This window comes from Leptinotarsa decemlineata, unplaced genomic scaffold (assembly GCF_025532065.1).
Source record: "Leptinotarsa decemlineata unplaced genomic scaffold, Ldec_3_MD MMD2_tig00000010_RagTag_RagTag, whole genome shotgun sequence".
Lineage (NCBI taxonomy): Eukaryota > Metazoa > Arthropoda > Insecta > Coleoptera > Chrysomelidae > Leptinotarsa > Leptinotarsa decemlineata.
In genome coordinates, this window is record NW_027412538.1 from 11144231 (window position 1) to 11168459 (window position 24229).

Here is a 24229-nt window from a genome sequence, read left to right on the forward strand (position 1 = left end):
GTCTCCCTTCAATTAGAAATCGACGTGTCCGAACTTTTTTTAAAAATCTTACTTTTATATTCAAAAACGGCTCTTTTAAGTTTTCGTTGTTACGCACTGTATTCATCTGTGGAATAAAAACAGTGATTCAAAAAATATTTCTGCTTGAAACGGTAGAAATTTATTATAAAATTTTAAATTCAATGAATTTTTCTGTGAGGTGTTTAGTCTGAATCTCTCAGTTCTTATCAGATTTCCTGATCTCGTTGCATATTCATGTTGTTGCGATTGAAAAATGTAGTTGGATCTATTTTTATGAATTTCAATCAATGTTTCATACATAAAGGAAAGGAAGTAAGCGACATAATTTTAAGATGATTGAAAAGTGGGCGACAATGATCTCTAAAGTTGGCATTAGATATCAGACGTATAACTCTTTTTTGCAATACAAAAATCACAATAATCCCCCCACAACACTATGCCGTATACTATGTGACTATGGAAGAGTCCGAAGTAAGATTTGACCGCTCTGATACCGGCGAATTCCTTTAGTCTACGAATCATAAATATAACACTTGATAATTTCTTGGCCAGTTCGTCAACATGACATGACCAGTTCAATCTGTCGCCCAAATATTTTTCAGAAAGTATATGGAAATATAGGTCATTTATATATAGAATGAACGAAATTGGCCCCAGTACAGAACCTTGGGGTACACCATGTTTAACAGATTTCACATTCGTTTCAATCCCATGTAATAATATACAATGTGTTCTATCGTGCAAATAGGATTCAAAAAATTTAAGGGACAGTCCACTGATATTATTTGTTTTTGTTTTTTGTTCTTTTTTATTAAAACGTTCAACATTTGATTTCTCAATAACGAATGAACCAATTTCGAATAAAATTACAGAGATAATAGAGGGACAAAAAACCTTTTAAATGATGTATCATTCGACCCCCTTGTCGTTGGAAAAATATGGGGGGGTAGTTGCTGAGCGCAGGGGATGAAGTTCTGGGTATGTTTCTCAGAATTAGTCTCCCTAGAAATAAAAATTGACGCGTTCTTTGAAATTTTTAATTACATGTCATTTTCTGACTTACAGCGGAGGTCAAGTTATTTTTATATACATCTCACAAATATACATACAAAACAATAAATTCAAAAATATTGTACTTTTGATATCACTGGTCAAATTTGAAAATTTTCACACCACTTATCAGCAACTTTTCTATATCCACTCTTGGAACTGTACAAATAACTTACAATTGATATTTCAGCAGACCAGAACTATATCGCAAATCAAATCACATATCTATGTACCACCTATCAACGAATGAAAATACATTTTCTCTGAGAATAAACATCATACATACAGAGGAAACATCGGAATGATATTTGAAGAGAAATAGTCATGAAACAAAGTGATAGCCATGGGTAAAAACTTTTGTTGAACCGCCAGTTTCTGTACCTCATGGCCCAGTAATCAACTGGGCATGAGGTACAGGAAGAAAATACGCACAGATCGATACCTTAATAATGGATCCAACCATCATCCAAAACAGAAACGAACCGTCATCAACACCCTAGTGAACAGAGCTTTGACAATATGTGAAGAGAAGTACGTCAACGATGAAATAAAATACCTAACAACTGTGTTACAAGCAAACGGTTACGACAAAAAAGACATAATTTGCGCTGTGTTCAAGAGAGAAGAAGAGGAACACCAGTGAAGAGCAACCCCAAGGACCGTCAATCTGCCTTGCATAGAAGGTGTCACCAGCCGAACCCAGAAAATTCTAAAGCAGGAGAGAATAAACACCGTCTTCAAACCAACAAAGAAAATATAGAGGTATTTGAGATCAGCAAAAGACAGCAGAGATCCACTCAAATCAGCGGGAGTTTACAGGATTACTTGTAGCTGTGGTAAAGTTTATCGGTCAGACGCCTAGTCGCTAGTCGAGCACAAGCGATTGGGACATACCAAGAAATCTGCAGTCGCCGAGAGGTTAGCAACGTCAGATTACCAAAAATGTGTTTAGAAGCCATAGAAATAAACAAACACCGAGATGACTTCAACAGAAATGAAAATAGAACATATCTAATAAAGATCTGGCATCCAGCTTTGAAAGGCATCAAAATTAAGCCAAATCACTCAAATCGCGCGGGTAGTACGTGCGAAACAGCCATTACAGAAAGTACGCGAAAAATCGACACTATGAATGACATGGCAGAAATGAGAGTTTCAGTTGATACGTCAAGAAGAGTACTTCGATCACGCCACTGAAGATGACTGTCCCAGTTGCAGTTGAAACGTTTGAGAAACAATGTTCAGAACATATATCAGAAGACATTAATAAAAGTAGAAGAAATGAAAAATATTTATTGGGAAGGGGGTAAAAAATATGGCACAGAGTAGAAATTATTCCCAGTCCCAGGCCTAGAGATAAAAGGGCGTATGACTAAATAATCATTCCATTAGGCCAATTCGTGCTCTATCACTGGGAAATTTGAAAACATTTTTACATATTAGTATTGTATTTTGTACTTGTAATTTGTCAAAGAAGTTGGGAAGAATGTAAATGGAGGAAAATTCTAACTGAAAGAGCAATAACCTTTCCAAAACCATAGCTATTTAATAAACTGTAACCCATTCGACTATATTCTAAAAAAACTGAATCCTTGCCAATTTTTTTACACGGGATTACTTTCTGGACTTTCTGGACTACAGTAAACTCAATGAATTCATGTAGAAAAACTGGGTGACTATCAAAACCACACGCATTCATTCCACTTTCATTTTCATTTTCATTTTGCTATATAGGGTGAGAGATCCGGAAAATCACCGAATCCACCGTCTTTTATTGGGGCAACGAATCTTGGCGGCCGGCCCTGTCGAGAGTTCCTCGGAGGAGGGGGTCGAAGACCTTGTGGGGCTGACGGAGAATTGGCTCCTCTCAACAAAAAGCCACATTGAGCGGTACACACTTCATCCTGAAGGATTCTTTCTCTAGACCATTCCCTCATAAGCTGACGGCAATCTGTTACTCTGAGCGATGCGCAGTTGTTCTGGAAATGATGTATACAGTTTAGAAAACATATTTTTCATTGTTAAAAACGGTGTTAACGTATTCGAAATGTATTGAAGAACAAATGAAATAAAGAATAATTCATTGAAAATACTTTTTGAAAATGCTTTTTCAAAACATGGTAAGTTGAACGTGAAAGTAGCTTTCAAAACTTCTTGTTCACTTCAACAAATGTTAGATTACCCTAAAGACAAGATCTTGGGAAGGGTAAAGTCAGGAAAATAAAAATTACATTAGAAGAATGAACATTTTCTACAGTGTCACCATTAAAGTGTGCACCATATGGAAAACTTTTTTTTCGAAAAGTTTAACTTCGGCACTTGTTTGTGCTTTGAATTTAACTTGAAATGATGCGGCCAACTGCGACCCACTGACGTTCAATGTGTGTCAAATTCAACTTTTTTTTGAAAAAAATTGAAAAAGTGCATTTCTAGATCGAATTTAACAAAAAGTTACTTGAAAAAATAGTGTCTACGGCAATTTTATATCCATATGTCAAATTTTATGCAACTAGGATAAAGTTAACGTTTTGCTTATTTTTGACAGATATCCCCTTTATTTTAAAAAACAAGTTCGGTTAATTGTCATCAATTCATGTATACATAACAAACTCATCATGGAGTTTAACTTTTCTGATGAATTTTTACTTATACGGACATTTTTAGAGAGAAATTAAAAATGTGCTATAAAAATTTTAACAGGACTGGTGCAAAGTTTCAATCACTTGGCTATTTTCTTAAACAAACCTTTGATTTCGAAAAAGCAGAGGCAACTAAAAAAAATGCAAATAATTCTAGTTGCATAAAATTTGGCATATGGATATAAAATTGCATATGGATATAAAATTTTTGTTAAATTCGATCTAGAAATACACTTTTTCAATTTTTTTTTTTTAAGTTGAATTTGACAAACACTGAACGTCAGTGGGTCGCAGTTGGCCGCATCATTTTAAGCACAAAGCACAAACAAGTGCCGAAGTTAAACTTCATTGAAACTTTTGGAAAAAAAAGTTTCCCATATGGTGCGCACTTCAATGGTGACACTGTATGTATTCAGGAATAAAACTGAAAAAAATGTCACAGCCTTGGGGCATGTTTCATCAAAGTTTTGATACATTGCTACGACAGGCGATCTTTCTAGGATATTTCTTCTCTAGTTATCACAATGAAAGTATCTTGAAATAAACTGAGAAACAAAAAAATTCATTTGACACAATAAATGTTCACAAAAGGGTTTTTCATTAGGCGCTTCCTATTTTTAAATTCACATAGGGTCAATTACTAACTGCTTCAGAGCCCATTCAGCGAACTTACGTCGTTGTCTATGGACGTTTACCTTCAGTTGAATTTTGTATGGGTGCAGGTCCAAGTCACGAAGCAAAACTCGCCAAGTTGTGGTCTGCGAGTTCTTGTGAGCCCAGTTCCTCGACTTTCTTTCGCCTCTCTAATGTATTCTTGAGAATTTCGTAGTTGAATTCAATGACGTCGTGCTTTCTGCTGAAAGAGACCACGGAACACCACGCATTGGTCTCATCAATACTAGGCAGAATTGATGATCTTTGTAATATCATCAATGAATAATGAGAATAGGAGCGGCTCGATGTTTGAACCTTAGGGAACGCCTGGGATATCTCAGAAATGAATTGGCAACAAAACATATCGGTAAGACAAGATTTTTCCAGAGAACCATGGTGATTTTTGGGAAAGAAAGGTTTTGGTCCACTTCGCAATGATAATCTTTCGATCACCATACCATATATCATATATGACTCTGATTATAAACAAATGGTATTATCCAAAATCATATCAAGGTTGATGAGGCCACTTCAAATGTGGCCTCATCAATCCTTATGGAAAAAACACGTGTAAATTTGAGCAGGTCCATTCTGGCAATTTTTTGACCTCCAATCGGAACCTTGTGAAACACTCAACTCAAGTTAGGTGTGTCATAGTCGTTCCCACTTCCCCTTAGAAGCTACTGTGTATACAGCGGGATATTCAAATCAAGTAGATGAGCAAGCTTGGTCCCAGCCCACAATTCTCTGGGAGTGGGGCAAAGAAACGTGTGACGTAATCGATGGAATGAGTATCGGAGAGATTCAAAGAGCGTGAGCCCCACTCCCGTTTGACCTAAAAATTGCAAAAAGTTTAGCTCCATAAGAAAATACATTGGATTTTGAGCCAGGACCAAGCTTGTTCATCTACTGGATTTGAATATCCCGCTCTATGCGCGGCAGCTTCTGAGAGGAAGTGGGGACGTCTACGTCAGACCTACCTTGAGTTGGGTGTTCCACAAGGTTCCAATTAGAGGTGAAAAATTCGCCAGGATGGACCTGCTCCTATAGCTTTATTACTGATAGACTTATTTCAATTATCACTTACTCCTTGCGGCGTGCATATACAACTTGTGCAAGGAGTTGGAAAACCAGATCCTCCCACCGAGACCTGCTTGTCTCCAATTATACATCCACGTCCGTTGCCGGATTCTTTCCAGACATTCAAATTTATCTCTGGCAGTGAGTGACAAGGAACTCTTGGGTTGAGGAAATTCGAAGGGAGGTCGAAAGCTGCCCGTTGCATTACTCCTTCTATGTCCATGTTTTGGCAAAGAATTTTTGCGAGGCTGGTCTTACGAATTTCGCTGAGTTGTGCTTCGGTGAATCGCACTACAGGATCTTCATTCTCGTACCTATGAAAGTAATACAGTGGCGTTAATGAATATAAAACACAATTTTTGAGGGTTCTCAAGAACACCTTCAAATTCAAAGTCTGCTCACTTGGCGGCACCAATTTTGATTCGCATTAGAAAATTAGACATCAAATGTTTGAATATTCAGAAATTATAGTATCAAACCATTTATTCCACATTATTTTATAACATGAATTTCATCAGTTTGGACTTACATTGTCTAATCTAATATATAAAAATAGATGTTTGTTGGTTGGTTGGTTGGTTGGTTGATCGGTTGGCTGGTAAGTGATAAACTTCTACATCGCTCAACCGATCGTGATGAAACTTGACATGTATGAGAAATTTTTCATAGAGAAGGTTTCTAGGCTATCAATTTTTCTGTAACTTGCCACTAGATGGCGATGTAGAACAATTTTTTGAAAGCACTATTCTATAACACTGCGCACGCCTAAGTTCGTTGGTTCTGATTCTGTCAAAACATTGGAACGGCAGCGATACAGCAACATAGTACTAGTATGATATAAAATGATTTGAAATCTCTGAAAAAATCAATAAAATCAGAATGAATAGCTGGTAATAACAATGAATTGAACACTGAACAATTGAACAAAAACACTAGACACCACCCTAAGGCACATCAACAGCGTAAGACCTTCCATCACTTTCACAATGGAGAAGGAAGTCCACAACGAATTGCCATTCTTAGGTGTGTTGGTGAAGAGGACCGACACTAAATGGGAAACATCTGTATATCGAAAACCCACTCACACAGGACAGTATCTGAACCAGAAATCCAACCACCATCAATCGACTAACAGAGGAATCATCAAGACTCTACTAGACCGTGCATTCGGGCTCTGTGATACGAAGGAAGGTTTCGAAAAGGAACTAGGCATCATCAAAAATGACCTTCAACGGAATGGTTACTCCAGAGTGATGGTAGAACAGGCTTTAGCTAAAAGACAGCAAGAGCTCCACAAGGAATAGAAGCCTCCACAACCAGTACTTGTACTTCCCTTCATCAGAGGATTATCGGAAAGGATGAGAAGGATTAGGTCCAAGTATAACATCAGGACCTGCTTCAGATCTGGGAACACTATCTGTAGCAGCCTCAGGAAAACCGGGCCACAAAACGCGGACTGCGATTTCAAAAATTGCATCCACGAGATACCCTGTGAGTGCGGCAAATCCTATATCGGTGAAATTAAGAGACCATTGAAAGTTCGCATTGTCGAGCACAAGAAACATACACAGCAAGAAGAAACCAGCAAATCGGAAATAGCAGAGCATGTTTGAACTCAACAACATAACGTCAAGTGGTGACGTTATGTTGCTGAGATCATTCACAAGGAGGAACACTGGTTCAAGAGGAAATTCACAGGAGCCGCATAAATGTTGTCCAACAATGTAATCAGCCAAGCTAGCGTAGATATATACAACTTAGGAAAACACACAACCAAGAGGAAAACGGCCAACCCCCGCCAAACTGGTGAAGCGGTGAGAGGGAAGAGGGGATAGTTGAAAACACTCGAATGACCTACAAATAGTCATCTCTTGGAGGAAAAGTACTGTCATCATCCAAAGACGATTGTGGATACTTACAACTTTTTTTGTTCAAATGTTCAATTTTCAAATTTTCTCTTTGTATTTCATTTTATTCTTTTTTGCTCAATATAATTGTTATTTTCAGCTTTTCATTTCAATGTTAAATTGTATTGGTTCTTTCAGGGATTTCAAATCAGCTTATATCACATTAGACAATGGAAGTCCAAACTAATGAAATCCACCAAGAAACATTATCAACCATCTTCAAACAAACATTTTATAACATGATTCTCCTTCTTCTAAAACGACATCAGGATATGATAAAAACTTCATCAAACATAACTTATAATACCTCCAATCCAAGAGGTATCTGATTTTAAATAATATTGGAAACAAAAATGTGCAAAAAATCTTCAAAATTGTGGCTGTTTTTAAGACTGTCGAGGAAGAGACCTCAAGTATTTGTTGTCTTACCAGAATCTATCACATTTTCTCAACTGTCTGAACTGGATAGCAATTATGCATCCAAAAGTGGGACCAATCAATCCCCCTTGCAGAGGCCGCTCAGACATAGCTCCGGGGAAAAGATCAATATCGTCCACTGTAGCATAAAGCCTCTTGAACCTCGCGATGATCTCTGGGGGGATTTCTCTCGCCAGGTCTTCAAAACTGGTGGCCCTTTTCAAATTACACAACGCCCTGTAGTTGTTATACGAAGGAATACCGTGGTCTCTTGCTCTCTGGACATTGAGTGCAATCAAATCGACACCAGAGAAAGGCACTTTTCTGTCTTCGAAGAGATGGTTTGTCACTTCTCCTGTTATGAATTGATCCAGTGTCTCCATGGGGGTAGATACTAAACCTCTGATTATCTCATCCACCATACTTTCTCTCATCATGATGTCGGTTTTGAAAAATCCATCGCGAAGGAGTATCGGAGGGTCGATGATTTGGTATGATGCACTCATCCTGGAAAAATGTTGAAGGTAATAAATCACATAAATTGTATTCAAGGTTATAAACATATTCCAGAGGTGAGGTTCAGACTAACAGTATCAAAACAAAAAAAGTTGTTTGATGATGCCTTAAATAAAAATTATTTTCAGTTTAATGGTCCTAAGATATATCATCTGCTCATAATTGGGCACCATGACTTACTGCGGAGTATCAGATAATAACAGTACGGTGAAGAAGATTCTATTGCTGGTCATATTCCTCATTCTTTCCATTTCATTTAAGGCGCCATTGTTGCACGGTCGGTCCCTACAACATTTGTTCGTGCACTCCCAAAGTATTTGTCCCCTTGTGATTTTCAATGATATATTGACCAACTGGTTTTTCGTCACTTTGAATTTTTCCTTTTGAACCCCTCATTCGATATGGATTATAGGGATACGATGTAGTAAAGGTCGCAGTACCCAAGTTGGTGCTTAATTTGTTCCCGTTGTTTCAAATGCATTTTTTAGGTGGTTGAGTTCCTCAGGAACACTCTCTGGTTCACTGATTCGTCGTGCTCTCTCAACAAGAAACCCAAGGGACTCTAGACAACTTGGATTCTATTGTAAACAGACGCGAAGATGGTACATTGGGCCATACAGTGTACAGGAAACCAACAGACACAGACAGGTACCTGAACAAAAACTTTAACCACCGGCCACAACAAAAAAATGGGTAATTAAAACGTCGATTGGGAGAGCACGACGTATGTCAATCACCTAAAATATGCCTTCAAATAAAATGGGTACAGCGAAGAAGAAATCAAGCGGGTCATTGGACTCAGGGGAGAGAATGCCAAAATAACCCCAGGTATTCAAGGGAAAACCTTTCCTTTCCTATATTAAATTAGATAAGAAAAATTTTAGAGAAACACAACGTGAAACCAATATTTAGGCCAACAAAAACTATCAGAGAAAGTCTAAGGACCCCAGAGAACCTTTAGCAACACACGGGGATTACCAGATTCCTTGTAGCTACGGGTAGAGGTAGAGGATCATGACTTGAAACCAACATATAGACCAAAAAACTATCAGAGGAAGTCTGAGGTCAGCTACAGATCCCAGATAACCTTCAGCAACACTCGGGGTGAACCAGATTCCTTGCAGCTGCGGGTCGGTCTATATTGGAACCACGAAAAGAAGTATCAGTACAGACAAATCGACAAGTCAGCTGAAGCCAAACATGCTCTCAAAAAAGAAGACACTCACATTAGCCCATTCGATACAGTAATACTTGATAAAACTCAAAATTGCTTTCTGAGAGTATATACAGAGACAATTGAAATTCAAAAACACAGGGCTAACTTCAATAAAAAAGAAAAGGCAATGAACATTAATGAAATATAGCTAGCTGTCCTTAAATAAAATTAAATACAAGGTCAGGTAATCCAACTGAGAGAAACCAAGCCTCACTCACCGATAATAATATAAAAGTAGGGTCAAATACCAGCATCGCAGTTGATGCGTTCGGAACGGGAACAAAAACTCGAGCACCAACTCGAGCACTGCGTTTGTTACCACATCGCCTTCAATGATGTCTACCGCAGTAGTAGACTGAACGTCAGACATAAAACCTGCAGATCACAGCCAGAAAACCCGGAAAATAGCTTTCGCAAGTTATCTCCGACAGTGGCGGATTGGCTGTCTTTGTTCATCTTTCACTGCCTGAACCATTCTACATGCAGTTTTTGGCGAGTGCATTGGGTTGGGATGTGAGGGTTAAGCAAACCGGCCATCGGATGCCTGCTTCCATGTAATCCCGCTGGATACGGGAATGACAGAATCACTTGTGGTTCTTATGGCCTCATATGGGACTTATAAGAACAGAGTAAACTTAAAAAGTCTTACTGACGCTAAGTCTACAGAGGAGATGGATGTCGACTCCAATCAACCTCCCTGTAAATTTAGATCAGGAGTGAGTCTACAGAGGAGATGGATGTTGAGCTTACGACTCCAACTGACCCCTCTGTGAATTTAGATCAGGAGCGAGAGCTTCTCAACTCTCCAACTCCTGATCCAATAACTGAACCTAAAAAATAAGCCAGGAAACGACTGAGTTGTCTCCTCAAGAGCGGGGTACCTTATGAAACCGCCGTGCACCAATTCTTGAGCGGTGTACGCAGAATCTGTCTCAGGTGGAGGAACAAACCCCTCATGAGCAGGTTAGCAAACATTTGCGCTCAAGTGATGATTAACCAAAACCAGAGGCGAAAAAGCTTTGCACAGTTGAATCTAAGGCATCGTTAGCTCTAGCTGACAAGCAAAAACCCTTATATGGGAATGTTGTCGCGGGTATCAAGGTGGGAATCTTACACCTTGACTATCCGACTACCCCATTAACTACGAAACAGCAGAGCATATACTTTGTGCCTGCCCCGCTGGGGACCGAATCAGGTTTTTAGAGTACGGCTTCTGACCTAAAAGACCATTCACCATACAAACTAATCGGCTTCGTTAAGAAGCTGTGTTTATTTGGTCGAGTGTGAATAGGTGTGCGCCACAGTAAACCCTTGCGGGTTGCGGTGGAGGGTCGAATAGACCCACTCACTTTGGACCTAACCTAACCTATCTTCGACAGTGGAAGTTTACAATATTGTTGGTCGTTAAAAAAAAGATTTTAAATTTTCCCGTTCATTACTTTCCAGAGATTTCGGTATGTTCACTTCCTGCCCTTTATCTCTTCACAATATATCATGATCAATGTTCAAACCGATGTTCGGAGATTCTCGTTTTGAAATTACTGAAGTCTTTCCCATACGAAGAACTACTGTTACCCATACCAGAACTACTGTTAGTAAAACGCGACTTCAATCAAATTTAAGGTATAAAAATTGTTCAATTATTATTATAGCTAGTATAGGAATGTACTTTCATGGCTGGCGTCAATGTTTCTGTTGGTTTTCGGGTTTTGCCCTGGTCTTCTTTGATGGCTAGTCTAAAAAAATGTTCGTTGGGTACCAGGATCAATTTCTTCTTAAAAAAACAATTGTTTTGCCGCCGACGTTTCCAATTCAATTAAATTCTTCTTCAGGGCTCAAAAATTGGTTTCTTCGTGTTTCATGAAACAAACGACTGTTTCATGTCGTTTTATGTTGGTGTTGTCTCAGAAGTTTGTCTGTTTCAATGTTTTTTATTTATTCATCTAATATGTCTGATGATTTTTCAAAATAGTAATATTATCAACACGAAGAAACTACTTCTCAAGACCTGCTGAAGAATTCAATTGAATTCGAAACGTCGGTAAGAAGACAATTTTTTTAAAGAAAAAATTGATTGTGTTACCCAACCAACCTTTATTCCAAAAAATTATTGGATCAATCAACTAGTTAACTGATTATGGCTAGTATTATTAATTTTCATCAGGTAACAGATCAGTTTCCTAATGAGACTCAGTAAAGCCACACAAGTTATTTAATTTCTAATTTCTCTTTCGAGTTTTATGTCGTCTCGACAATGTTAATGAAAACTGTCTTGCACCAACCTGGGGATGTGTGGTCTCAATAAAGAGTGGCCAATCCTGAACGCAGCAGCAGCAAACTCGGTAACAATCGACGGATTGCAGGTGGGGTTATATTCCTTGTAATATCCCTGTGGTAGAAGCTTCAAACCATAGAGATTCATAGCGTTCCAACCCAAGATCCTCGGTAAAAATTCGTTATAAGTTATATGTTGGTTCTCAGCTATCAATATCTTCCTGGCATGCTCAAAAAGTTTATCTTCGCTCCAATGAGGGTTGAGGTGGCGTAAAACGTCCGTTATTCTGTTATGTTCTCGAAGAAGGATGGTGTGAAGGGCTGTGAGAGCTGGTTGTTCTGAAGCTCTACCATCACCTAAAATTATGTACTTTGGTTCATACTTCATATCACAGGACTCCAAGGACCATTTACATCATCATAATTATTGTAAGGATAATCTTGACTATTTTTCTTTTTATGATTATTGTAAGATAGAAATGAAAATTCGTATTTAGATTATTCTAGTTCGTTCTCCAAGAGAAAAAAACAATTCAAATATTTCCAGAAACGACACTATTGAATCATTGCAGAAGGCTCTTAGAGAGGCCAAAAAATCATCAACGTTATAAAAGTTATGGGAAAAGATAGAAAGTTTCGTTTCAAAATTAAAAGGGGTATATTTTTTCAGGAGAGGTTAATTTCTGGAAGACAGTTTTTGGTTTTCCACTTCTCCATCTTGATACGAACAAATGTGGGAAAGAAACAATCAATTTCAAAAGACTAACTCTATGCAAAGATGTGTAGATGTAGTATTAACTTTCAGGCACAAACTGAAAGGAAAAACTACCCCGAAGGAACTACTTCCATATAAAAATGGAATTACACGAAAGAAATAAACTTTCCAGTGGAAACCTAGGAAAATCGGACAGGACTCGGCGAAGTCCTTGAGACCAATCAGTCTCATATCATTCGAGTTGAAAACGCTAGAAAAACTACTTGACAGGCATATCAGGGTCGTATCACTGGCTATCAGACCATTACATCGAGACCAATATGCATACAGGTCAGGTATGTCAACAGAAACGGCTCTCTATGTCGGGTAACAGAAAAAGTAGAACATACTTACAAAAACAAGGAAGTACTTTCAGCTGCTTTCTTGGACACTGAGGGAGTATTTGATAATACGTCGTTAGAATCAATCATCCAGGCGTCGAGGAGAAGAGGGACCGACAAGACAAGCTGTAGGTGGATAGACTGCATGCTTAGGGGAAGATTGGTATATACAACCATCATGGAGGAAACAGTGGTGGCACGGGTAGTAAAGGGCTGTCCTCAGGGGGGGGGTTTATCTTCTCTGTTATGGAACCTTGTAGTGGACGAGCTATTATGTTCCCTGAACCACACAGGGTATAAAGAACTGGGCTATGCAGACGACTTAGTCATCTTAGTCCAGGGTAAATACAATAATGTAGTGAAGAGATGCATGTAGCAGGCCCTGAATATTATAACAAGATGGACCGAAGAAGTAGGGCTCAACATAAGCCCATCCAAATCGACCATAGTAGCATTCACCAAGAGGACTAAAACGGAGGATCTCGGACCTCTAAAACTTCGAGGTGAAGAAATACAAGTGTCGAGGGAGGTTAAATATCTGGGAGTAATTCTAGATTCCAAACTGAACTGGAACCAACACTTGAACATGATAAAAAAGAAAGCGGAGATAGCACTGATGCTCGCCAGACGCACCTATGGAAAAACATGGGGGCTAAAACCAGACATGGTATATTGGCTATTAATGATGGTGGTTAAACCCATGATAATATACGCATCTCTGGACTGGTGGCCGAAAATGAAGCAGGCGACCGCTATCAACAAACTAGGCAAGGTGCAAAGACTTGCATGTTTAGGAATGGCGGGAGCAATGAGAACTACCTCAACAGCTGCATTGGAGACATTCCTAAATCTACCTCGTTTACACTTTGTGATACTGGGGGAGGCCAGGATAGGTCAATTTAGACTCACCGAACTACAAAAGATCGGACCGAACTGAAATTTCGGGACAAGTGGAGGAGCACATATTGAATATGTGCACGGACCACATGACACCGAAGTACATCTTTAACACAAACTTCACTGCCAAAATCATAAGCCGTGAAGAGTTAACGACCATTAGTCATCCCGAAAACATGTTTGGAAAAAACACTTGGTATACAGATGGATCGAAGACCAAACATGGAACGGGAGCTGGAATATACCGAGCGGATAGAAATTTGAACCACAGTTATCTACTAGGACTATACACATTCGCCTTTCAGGCGGAAGTGTATGCTATCTTGAGACCTCAAAGAAATGAGCGTATCAATATTTTAACAGACAGCAAGATAGGGGCTCTGACAAACCCGAAGGTGATATCATAACTGGTCTGGGAATGCCATGAAGAACTGAATAAACTTGCAAACAGGAACAAATTAACTTTGCACTGGGTTCCAGGGCATTCAGGAATCACAGGTAATGATGAAGCTGATGAATGCGCTAGACACGGATCATCAACTTCATATATAGGTCCTGAACCAGCTCTGGGGGTACCAAAATCTTTGGAACGAAACCAGATTAGGACATGGATCAATAAGTATCTGGCAAACAAAGACTACTTCAATATAGTTGGGATCGGCTCAGAATAATTACAGGGTTACTAACCAGTCATTGTCCGCTTAGAAAACACCTGAATAAAATAGGGCCGTAAAACGGAGACCCCAGCGGCAGATTATGCAACGAAGGGATAAAAACAGCCCTACACATGTTATGCGAATGTGAGACACTGAATCACAGGAGGCAGGCAATATATGGACGTACAAAATCACGTCCAGAAGACGAACATCCAACATGGAACCTATACAAACTAGTACAGGGAACGAGACTATTGGAATGGGTGTCATGAGAAGATAGAAGAATAAGCCCAAGCAATAAGCCCAAGAGGCTGCAGTGTTTTCTGAAGACTTGGACTAAATGGACAAGTCAGACAGCTCCCAAGGAACCAAAAAAATATACTTTCGAGACAAATACACAAATATGAACACTGAATTATACAATAAACACTTTCCTCTACAGTTTGATTCCTTTCCACATTCATTGTGGAATGGAATCACATATCACTCACAGGATTCCTACACAATATAATTGATGAAAGAAGTAAAATTCCACTTGCATGGAACAATGTCATCATCACTGGTAGACATCGATGTTCCGCAGTAAGGCACTTGCCTTATCAGCTCTTCAGTACCAAAACTAGATAACATTTAAAAAAAACTCATTTCATTCATAAAATCACTTCTTTATGTCACGGAATGAGTTCAATCTATTCATGTCATCGATGACAGTACGAAATGACATTCATTCGCTTATTAGATTGAATTCTGAGATCAAAAAACCCATGAAACTAAAGAACTCCATGCTTCACAACGAGGAAGAGGCTCAGATGGTTACACGTGTGTTTCTGCCGAATATTCCTAACGGCACAGACAGAACTGGAAATCTCTTGAGGTGATTCAACATTAAAACGGTTTTCATACCCACCAAGAAGTTACAACAAAGCCTCAGATCGGCTAAAAAGAAAAAAAACACTGTCTGCAGCAGGGGTATATCTCATACCGTGCACTTGTGGGAAGGTGTACATCGGAACCTCCAAAAGATTCATGGGAACAAGATTGAAGGAGCATGATAGAAACTACACACCAAACCACAAGATTCTATTCGAGAACACGAAACTTATTGCCCCCAACCAGGGATACCATAGCCGACTGGTACGGGAGGCAATAGAGATCCACAACCACACGGATGAATTCAACAGAAAAGAAGATATGAACCTCAACCGAGTATGGAACCCACTTCTTAGAAGCTCAAGAACAGAAAACAGCATGACGGCAGGTAGGAAAGTTTCGACTAATTTAATTGAAAATTTTTTGCTAAAAAAATTATCCTATCAAATTTGTCTATTTCTAGTCATGTGTGTCGAAATAACCAATGAAACCATCATTACACTGATAACTACCCATGGATAGTTTTCACGGGTAGTTATCACTTATGTCATGACATTGCTAAGCAACCAACACAATAAAGTTGTTTGACATTTCAGTAATTCAATTTATTTCGAAAAAGTCACTTCCTCGCTTTGGTGTTCAAAATGATGCGGCAATTGACAAAATCATTGAAGAAAATACACCAAAAAATACTGTCAATAGTAAAAAATACACTTGGAAAATATTTATGGAGTTTTGTGACGCCAGAAAATATGAATTGGATGGAAATCGTACTCTCGAAGAGCTTGCATTAATACTCAAGGATTGGGCGATTAATATGAGAAAAAAGGATAGCACAGAGTTTAAGGAGGCTACTGTTAAAACCGTATGGAATATAACAAGCAAATTATTACAAGAAAAGTATTACAAGGAGTATAATATCATGCTAGACCCCTTTAAAATTGTTGCATTCAAACAAGCGCGGAATGCACGCGACGCAGCACGAAGAAATTTACAAACAGATCCCACTAAACGCAAAACAAGCTCAGTACCATTAACTTCAAATGAAATGAGTAAAATTATAAACTTTTGGGATGAAAATACCCCTATAGGCCTCCTACGCAAATTTTATCACATAGCAGCGGTGGAATTGGCTTGGAGAGGTGGTGAAGATGCTGCTTGCTTAGTTGATTATTTTCATATCGAAAAGGACAACAATGGATCTCCAACTAATAGGATAGAATATAATCCAATTTTCAGTAAAACCTGCCAAGGGGGTTCAAAGAACTGCGCCTCTAGCAAATGGTTAGTTCAAAATAGTGATAACAATGCTTGTCCTGTCAGATTATTCATTAAATTATTATCAAAACGAGGCACAAATATCAAGACAAATAGACTATTTTTAAGGCCAAATCGTCACTGGAAGACAGGAAGCGATAACTGGTATGACAATATGCCTCTGGGTAGAAATATAATCAACGGATGGACGAAATCTTCTGCTGAAGCAATTGGCTTGGATACGAAACAGAGGAAAATAACCAATCACTCTAGTAGAGCAACTGCAGTCAGTCAACTAGCTAAGAGTGGAGTTCAAGAACAGCAATTGTTGAAAATTACTGGGCACAATAATGGAAATTCCATAAAACCTTATTTGAATATTGATCAGGAACATCATAACCAAATAATCAATAGTATGCGTGGAAACACCTATGCAGTAACCGAGGCAAATACAGCAAGATCAACGGAATATCATTATACGAATTGTTCTTTTAATAACTGTGTGTTCAATAAATAATTTTGTTCGAATTGCAAAAAATTTTCCCACCGAATATCCCTCGAACATTGATAAATAACTCATAATTTTATCACAACTTCCTCAAGCACGTTATTTTAGGTAACATCCCTCCGCCTTCGGCGTCGGGATGTTACCAAATAACGTGCTTTCGAAAACTGTGATAAAATTATTTCGTTAGTCATCAATGTCCTTGGGATATTATAGCTGACAATCTAACTACAGTCATCGGAGATAAACTCAGGATGTATAAACCTTTGAAGAAGCTTTTCACTTGCGCCAGCGAAACGAGGAAGAAATTCCAGGAATCGACGGCCTTCGAACCCGAAAAATAGAAACACTGTAAACTTCGGCCCCGAAAACCTTAACCAGATAGTATTACATGTTGAATACTTGAAATATTTTGATGATTCCTCACCTGCAATGAAACATTGTCCAGACGCTGATTTACATTCTGGGTGTTTATCAGTAGTTGGCAACAAATCTTTACCCCTAACGGGATGCCTGGTGAAATTCATTTTACCATATGGTCCCTTCAGATCTCTCAAAACACAATGGTTTTCCCCATACACTTCGGAGGCGTCCAAAAAAGCGGTATTTTGGTTGACTTGTTCTCGAGGTCCCAATTTCTGCTGGCCAGGCAAAGATCTCATGAAGGGGAAGCACATTCTCTCTCCAGATGTTATATTTATTTCTGGATAGTAGTGATCTCCTGCCGGTACCGGGAAAGGATTACACTCTGGATGAACTGTTCTGGGGCTGCTGCAGGGTCTACAGTTCGGGATTGATTCGTGGAATCCCTTATGGATTGGAGTCATGGTGAGGTCGTGGTCCAGAATCTGAGCGAACTGCATAGTCATGAGGGTGTATCTGTTGTGAAGGTTACTGATGTCGGGATGGATGACTCTTGATACAACTCTAGGGTTGGGCAGTGGAATGCCAGTCACACCAATTGATCGCGGTTTGGAGATACCTGAAATGAATAACAATGAGTTTGAGAGTGGTTGACAATGTTTCATGGTGAGTTTTATCATTGTCTAATATTATTCTAATATGATTCGACATTCCTCCGAGGAATGACTATTTATAGGTCATTCGAGCGCTTTCACCTCTCCCCTCTTTTCTGTCTTTCAACAATTCAATAACGCTATGTAATATCCACTGTTGATGGTATTTCCCTTCTCGAGATAGTCGATGGATATTACACCACGCAGTTTCGTCGGCCTACTGAGGAAGCTATTCGAAAGCTTGTGACTGGAGAAAATATTGCGACTGTATCCGCCAGTTTTCGTGATGACCGTGAAATGTCGATTCGCCGCCGTTCGCAGCAATTGGGCATCTGTTACGTGGAACATTTTGCGAAAGGATTTGGGTGTAAAACCTCATAAGATACAGCTGGTGCAAGAACTGAAGCCACACGACCTCACACAACGTCTAACATTTGTGAATGGGCGCTGGCAAAGTTGGAGGGAGAACCACATTTTTGTGTTCAGCGACGAGGCTCATTTCTGATTGAATGGATACGTTAACAAGCAAAATTGCCGCATCTGGAGTGAAGACCAGCCACAAGCATTGCAAAAGCATCCCGAAAAAGCCACTGTCTGGTGTGGATTAATTATAGGTCGGTGGCATCATCGGGTTGAATTTCTTCAAAGACGACAATGGCCAGAACGTTACTGTGAAAGGCGAGCGCTACTGTGTGATGATTGACGAGTTTTTCTTGCCCAAAATGGAAGAATGGGACATGCCTGACATGTGGTTTCAACAGGATGGTGTCACATGCCACACGGTCTGCAAAACAATGGCCAATTGAGAGCCACCTTTGGTGAACAGTTTATCTCACATTTGGGGCCGGTCAATTGGCCGAGTAGATCGTGTGATTTAACGCCTTTGGATTATTTCTTGTGGGGTCATGTTACGGCTCATGTCTACAGGGATAAATCAGCAACGACTGACGCTCTGGAAAGCAATATTTAAGCATTTATACTTGAACTACTGGTCGATATGTTAGAGAGAGTGTGCCAAAATTGGACCTAAAGCGGAGCCGCGGACAACATTTGCATGAAATCATCTTCAAACAATAAATCATATTCGATTCCAATTACAACTGAAAAAGCGGTTAATGCAATAAGACTAGTGATATCTATATGTTAGGCCCGAGACTTTTGAGCCCAGGTAGTTGAAAGACGCAATTATTCAAGAAGTTTCGACAAGTCGAGACAAGTACTCGAGAGGTATCTCTACAGTTCAACGTCAGTCATAAAAATATCTGGGGGGTTTTGCAAACAAATTTACTGTATTCATGCCATGCACAACGATACCCTGCACTGTTTTGCCAAGAGATTGGATTTTTGTCGGTGTTTCTTTGGGACTATTGCAGTAATATTACTATAGGAGTCCTAGCCCATTCCTTATGGAAAAACACGTACAAATTTGAGCATGTCTATTCTGGACCTTTTTGGACCTCAGGTTCAGTTCTCGCATAATGGACGTCTGACAGAGACGAAGCGCTGACCTTTGTCCGTTCCGTGTGAACTGGGCCTGATGTCAGAAAAGGTCCCGAATGAACCTACTCAATTTCGTTTTTCCATGTGTCTTTCCATAAGGAATGAACTAGAACTCCTATAGCTATATTACTTATTGCCAACAAACTCAGCTCTTCATCTAACGGCTTGGCAATAGTTTACATAAAAATGTTTTAGGAGGCCGTAAAAATATTTGTACAAAAACCTCAGTGGCTGATTTCCATTTCTTCATACTATTGTGAATCATCCCTGAAGAAAACAACGCTGGCAGCCACTGGAAGCCATAAACCAATTGTGATGTAGCTAGGAGCGCGCGAATGTATGATATTCGCTGCCACTCTAGATGTAGCGAGAATAATCCTACCGATTTCGATGGAATTCCGGCGAAATTTTCTAGCACATTCTATTACGATATATAAACGCTAGCCACGAGCATATCGACACAGTCAAGTGGAAGTTACAGTGCAGTACGCGAAGCGATCTAGTAAGCCGATAGATATTCGAATGATAGTTGAAGTTTCAGTTGAAGTGTTTGTTGTATTTGAAGTGAAATAAAGTTAAGTTTGATTATTGTTCGGTGTAGTCAAGTATTGGTTAACCCACAGGAAAAAACATAACAATACACTTATTTTTTCCAGGCTCGCTTTCAATTACCTATATTCTGTCAGTTTTCAAGCTTACTTCAATTATAGGGTGATCAAAGGCGAATTTTACGAATACAGTGGTGCCATATTCCCGTTTAATGGTTATTCAAAATTTTTAAAAAATCTGTTTGAAATATGTTTTTTCGTCAACCAGCTGTTGCACCCACTACGAACGACAACCCTCAAAAGTCGATACTTGTGCGAGCTAAGGATTAACGAGGTGTTACCTTTTAACGTTTGATTCCTAACACGTGATTCCTAAAGAGTGAATCCTCAACAAGATCACAGTACCATCAATTAATAAGTTTCCAATACTCACCATCATCATAAACGCTAGGAAGAAGCCTATTGAAAGCGGTCAAACTCTTGCCATAGCTCGGATTTCTCAGGTTATTGCAATGTCCTGTCATGGTCCTGAAAGGCGAATTGCGATCACAAGGAGCCGTATCATCGCAATGAAGATCAACATCAAACGTTTCAGCTGGTATCAAAGCTGCAAAGTCGATTTGCTGAAGAGTTTCTGTTAGTTCGTCTCTGAAAATCGACGGTATTATGTTGTCATCGAAAAGTTGCCTCTTTCTTCGACGGTGCAGAAGCGAATTGATGATTTCATTGGATGCGAATTCTAAAAGTAGAGATGAGTTGGCTAGTTTCAAGGCATTTTTATTGGCTTTGCTGAAAGATGCTGCCGTTCCTAAGGAAGATTTCGGATTCACACCGCCAACTGAAATAGAAAAAAGAATGTCTAAGAAGCACATAGGCCACGAAAAGGTAGTCAACCAAAGGATATTGAAATGCCGCACAGACGCCACTAGCAAAAATGATAAAATATGTTGCCAAGAAAATGCGTACTACGTTTCATTAAAAAAAATATCTAGGGTCATAACCACAAAAATATTTTTTTCTTGAAACTTCAACACCATGTGGTTCAGAAGCTTAGATGTAGATTTTTTCTCGAAACAAACCCGAAAAAACTCTTGTGAAGTTCATCAAACCAGATATGAATGCATGTTTTTCTCAAACTTTGATAATCTGTGAGTTATGAAAAACGCCCACTTTGGTGGAAAGTTTCATAAATCTACTCGATAACTCTAATAGCAACAAATTTTGTGAGGAATGTATAAAATTGAAATAAATTTTCGTTGTTGTTCTTCGTGATTATATGATTCAAAACGAGACTGTCTAGTTCTAAACTCCAGACATCACCAGCACCATTTATAGGCCATTTAAACGCTTTCACCTATTCCCTCTTCCCTCTCTTCGCTTCACTGGTTTAACGGGAGTTGACCACTTTTCCACTTGATTTCAGGTTTCCATATTTTGCGTATCTCTATGCTAGTTTGGCTGAATGTGACTTTGGACACTATATATGCAGCTTCTTTGAACTTCCTCTTGAAACAGTGTTCCTCCCTTGTGGATGATCTCAGCTTGGGATCACTTGATGTTATGTTGATGAATCCAAACATGCTCTGCTATTCCCGATTTGCTGGTTCCTCCTTGCTGTATGTTTCTCAAGGGTATTACAATTATTGGAATCGCAGTCTACATTTGGTGGCTTGACTTTCGTGAGGCTACTGTGGATGGTCTTTCCGGATCTGAAGCAGGTTCTGATGGTGCACTTGGGCCCAATTCTTCTCATCCTTTTTGACAATCCTCCTACGTAGGGAAGAGCAAGCATTGGTTGTGACGGATTCTTTTCTTTGCAAGGCTCTTGTCTTCCAGCCAAATTCTGTTCTTTCATCACTTTGGAGTAACCATGGTCGTCGGTCCTCTTTACCAGTACGTCTAAGAATGGCAAATCTTTTTGTGCTTTCTTCTCCATGATGAAGGGTAGTGGGGGTTTTACATTGTTGATGTGCTTCAGAAAGATGTCTAGTTCTGTATTCACATGGTGCCGTACTGTGAAGGTGTCTTAACTAGACTTGGGGCTTCCTGTGGGCTTCTTCAATGACCAGAATATATGGAGTGATTTCAAACTCTGTTCAACAACATTGTTGAAATCCTTGTATTCCTTTAAGAAAGCAATGTTTCCAATAATGGTAGTTTTTCATATTCGAGGAGGGTACTTCAGTACCCTCCTCGAATATGGGAATAATATTAAGTGAATGAGTAATAATTTTCCACTCTTTGCAGCATATTGTACTGGAATTTAACTTAATGGCAATATATTCATCAACACTTGTATGAATTTTATTATAATTTTATACATGTATCATGCAAATATTATTGAGTCGCTCAAACTTGTTGATCAAAAATAAAACCAATGTTTCAAACTATACAAGTTCCTCTTGTGCTTTAAATGATCCAGCAAAGAGTTACACTGAAATTCTTTTCAGTTTCTTTCCACATCTGGGTTACTTGAAGTTCGTCAGACGGCTTTAGCAAGTATTTCGTGAAATGACATACCTTTACTCCATACTGCATATTCCATCTTTCTGCGCTCTAAAATTTCCTGTTCAGCTTTGGCAAGTGCATCCATCAGTAGATCTTCCGATAAATCCGTCATATGATCCATCTCCACCCACTCTGATAGCTGCGGAAGAGGGTGCTGGTCACAAGAAATCCTAGAATTCAAATATATGTCTTCTTGAACGAACGCTTTAGGTTGAATTTTTTCCAGGTCGTCTGTATTTGCACACAGTAAACCCGCAAGCGTAATTTTTTTGATTTCCTTCAACTGACTCGTTGTTAAAGAACTAGGTGGCAGGTCGTTCTCGTACCAGAACCTGTCCGTTTCCTTCAGAATCTGGAACTGTTCTTTCAAGAGGCAGTTCAAGGTTGACCCCACCATGGTTCCAGGAATGGGTTTCTCCAATAATATTCCAACCAAGAGATCAATATCTTGAGGACTTGTGTACAGATATTTGAGGGCTTTGATGTATTCATCTGAGATGCCAAATGTCTTCAAGTTTTCGAAAGATAACACTTTTTTACTTGTCGAGTTCGAGCAGAAGTGCAAGACACTGGGATAAGAAGGTATGCCATGATCTCTGCCCATGTGGATGAACAAAGAAGCTGTGTCCCATTCTGGTCTAACTGGTACCATTATGTGAATGCTGGGGTTATGTGATGGAGTGGTTATCAGTAGGTCCACCATTTCAGCAAAAGATTCCACGCTCTCGTTCATCTGGAAACAATGATAATCAACAGAATGTATGATATTGAGAAGAGATATGTTATATCATGCTTTTCAATGGTGCCCTACAAAGGTGCATTCGATGTAGCTTTAAATTGAAACTTTATTTTCCATTATTAATGTAAGAAATGTCCTGAAACATTGTTATTGCCATCATAGCATTAATATTGTAACGAATTAAAGAATTAACTGTCTTAAACAATACTTCACTATCACAACTAATTTATTTACACCACTCAGTAACTAACGCTTAATTTATCTTCACCGTTTGTTAACCGCTCGATTTGCTTTCTTGGTACAGACTCCTCTTCGGGATGAAGAGCGACGTTTTTATATCGTCAACGAACGTTCCGGATCCCTCTACGGATTTCGGGACCTATCCGGAGTTTTGGCGGTATTTTGCGATGCGTCATGCGTTTGCTGACTGGGGCATCGGTCAGGGCCGGCTTCAGATTCATTACATTGCCCCCTCCTTAAAGACGTTTCGCCCCGAAATGTCATCCGTGGCGTGTGTCGATACCTGCAGAACTCTCCATATTTGCACTGTGAAGTTCGATGGAAGTAACACTTCACAGCCTTTATGCTCGGTCGTGGAAGATGGTTACCACACACCAAAATCTGGATGCCGCTGGATCTGAAGATCGTCTCCAACATGCTTCTCACAATTCTCCAGTCCAGCCTGTCGAGCCCAGAGGCTAATTTCGGGATCGCCAACTCCACGAGATTCTGGTCGAGCATCGTCTCCTTCAGTCTAGTAAGACTCCTCCAGACATCTTCATAGGACGGTTTGTCTCGAGAATGCTTTTTGGTCACCAAGTAGAAGATGTTTCTCTGACCCTTCTTCAACTGTAGCACTCCTCC

General features: G+C 39.4%; 1 protein-coding gene across 1 annotated transcript in view; it reads right to left on the reverse strand.

Moving 5' to 3' along the window:
• Positions 1-1043: 1043 nt before the first annotated feature.
• The window catches only part of LOC111511371 (uncharacterized), a 64848-nt gene continuing 41662 nt past the window's right edge, over positions 1044-24229 (reverse strand). Inside the window, exons 6-12 of the mRNA XM_074171454.1 lie at positions 22639-23359; positions 20552-20956; positions 17482-18036; positions 11783-12131; positions 7781-8275; positions 5452-5758; positions 1044-3050 (exon numbers count right to left, since the gene is read on the reverse strand). Of these exons, the coding sequence (XP_074027555.1) occupies positions 2790-3050; positions 5452-5758; positions 7781-8275; positions 11783-12131; positions 17482-18036; positions 20552-20956; positions 22639-23359 (3093 nt within the window). The 3' untranslated portion in view covers positions 1044-2789. The remainder of the gene's footprint in view (positions 3051-5451; positions 5759-7780; positions 8276-11782; positions 12132-17481; positions 18037-20551; positions 20957-22638; positions 23360-24229) is intronic.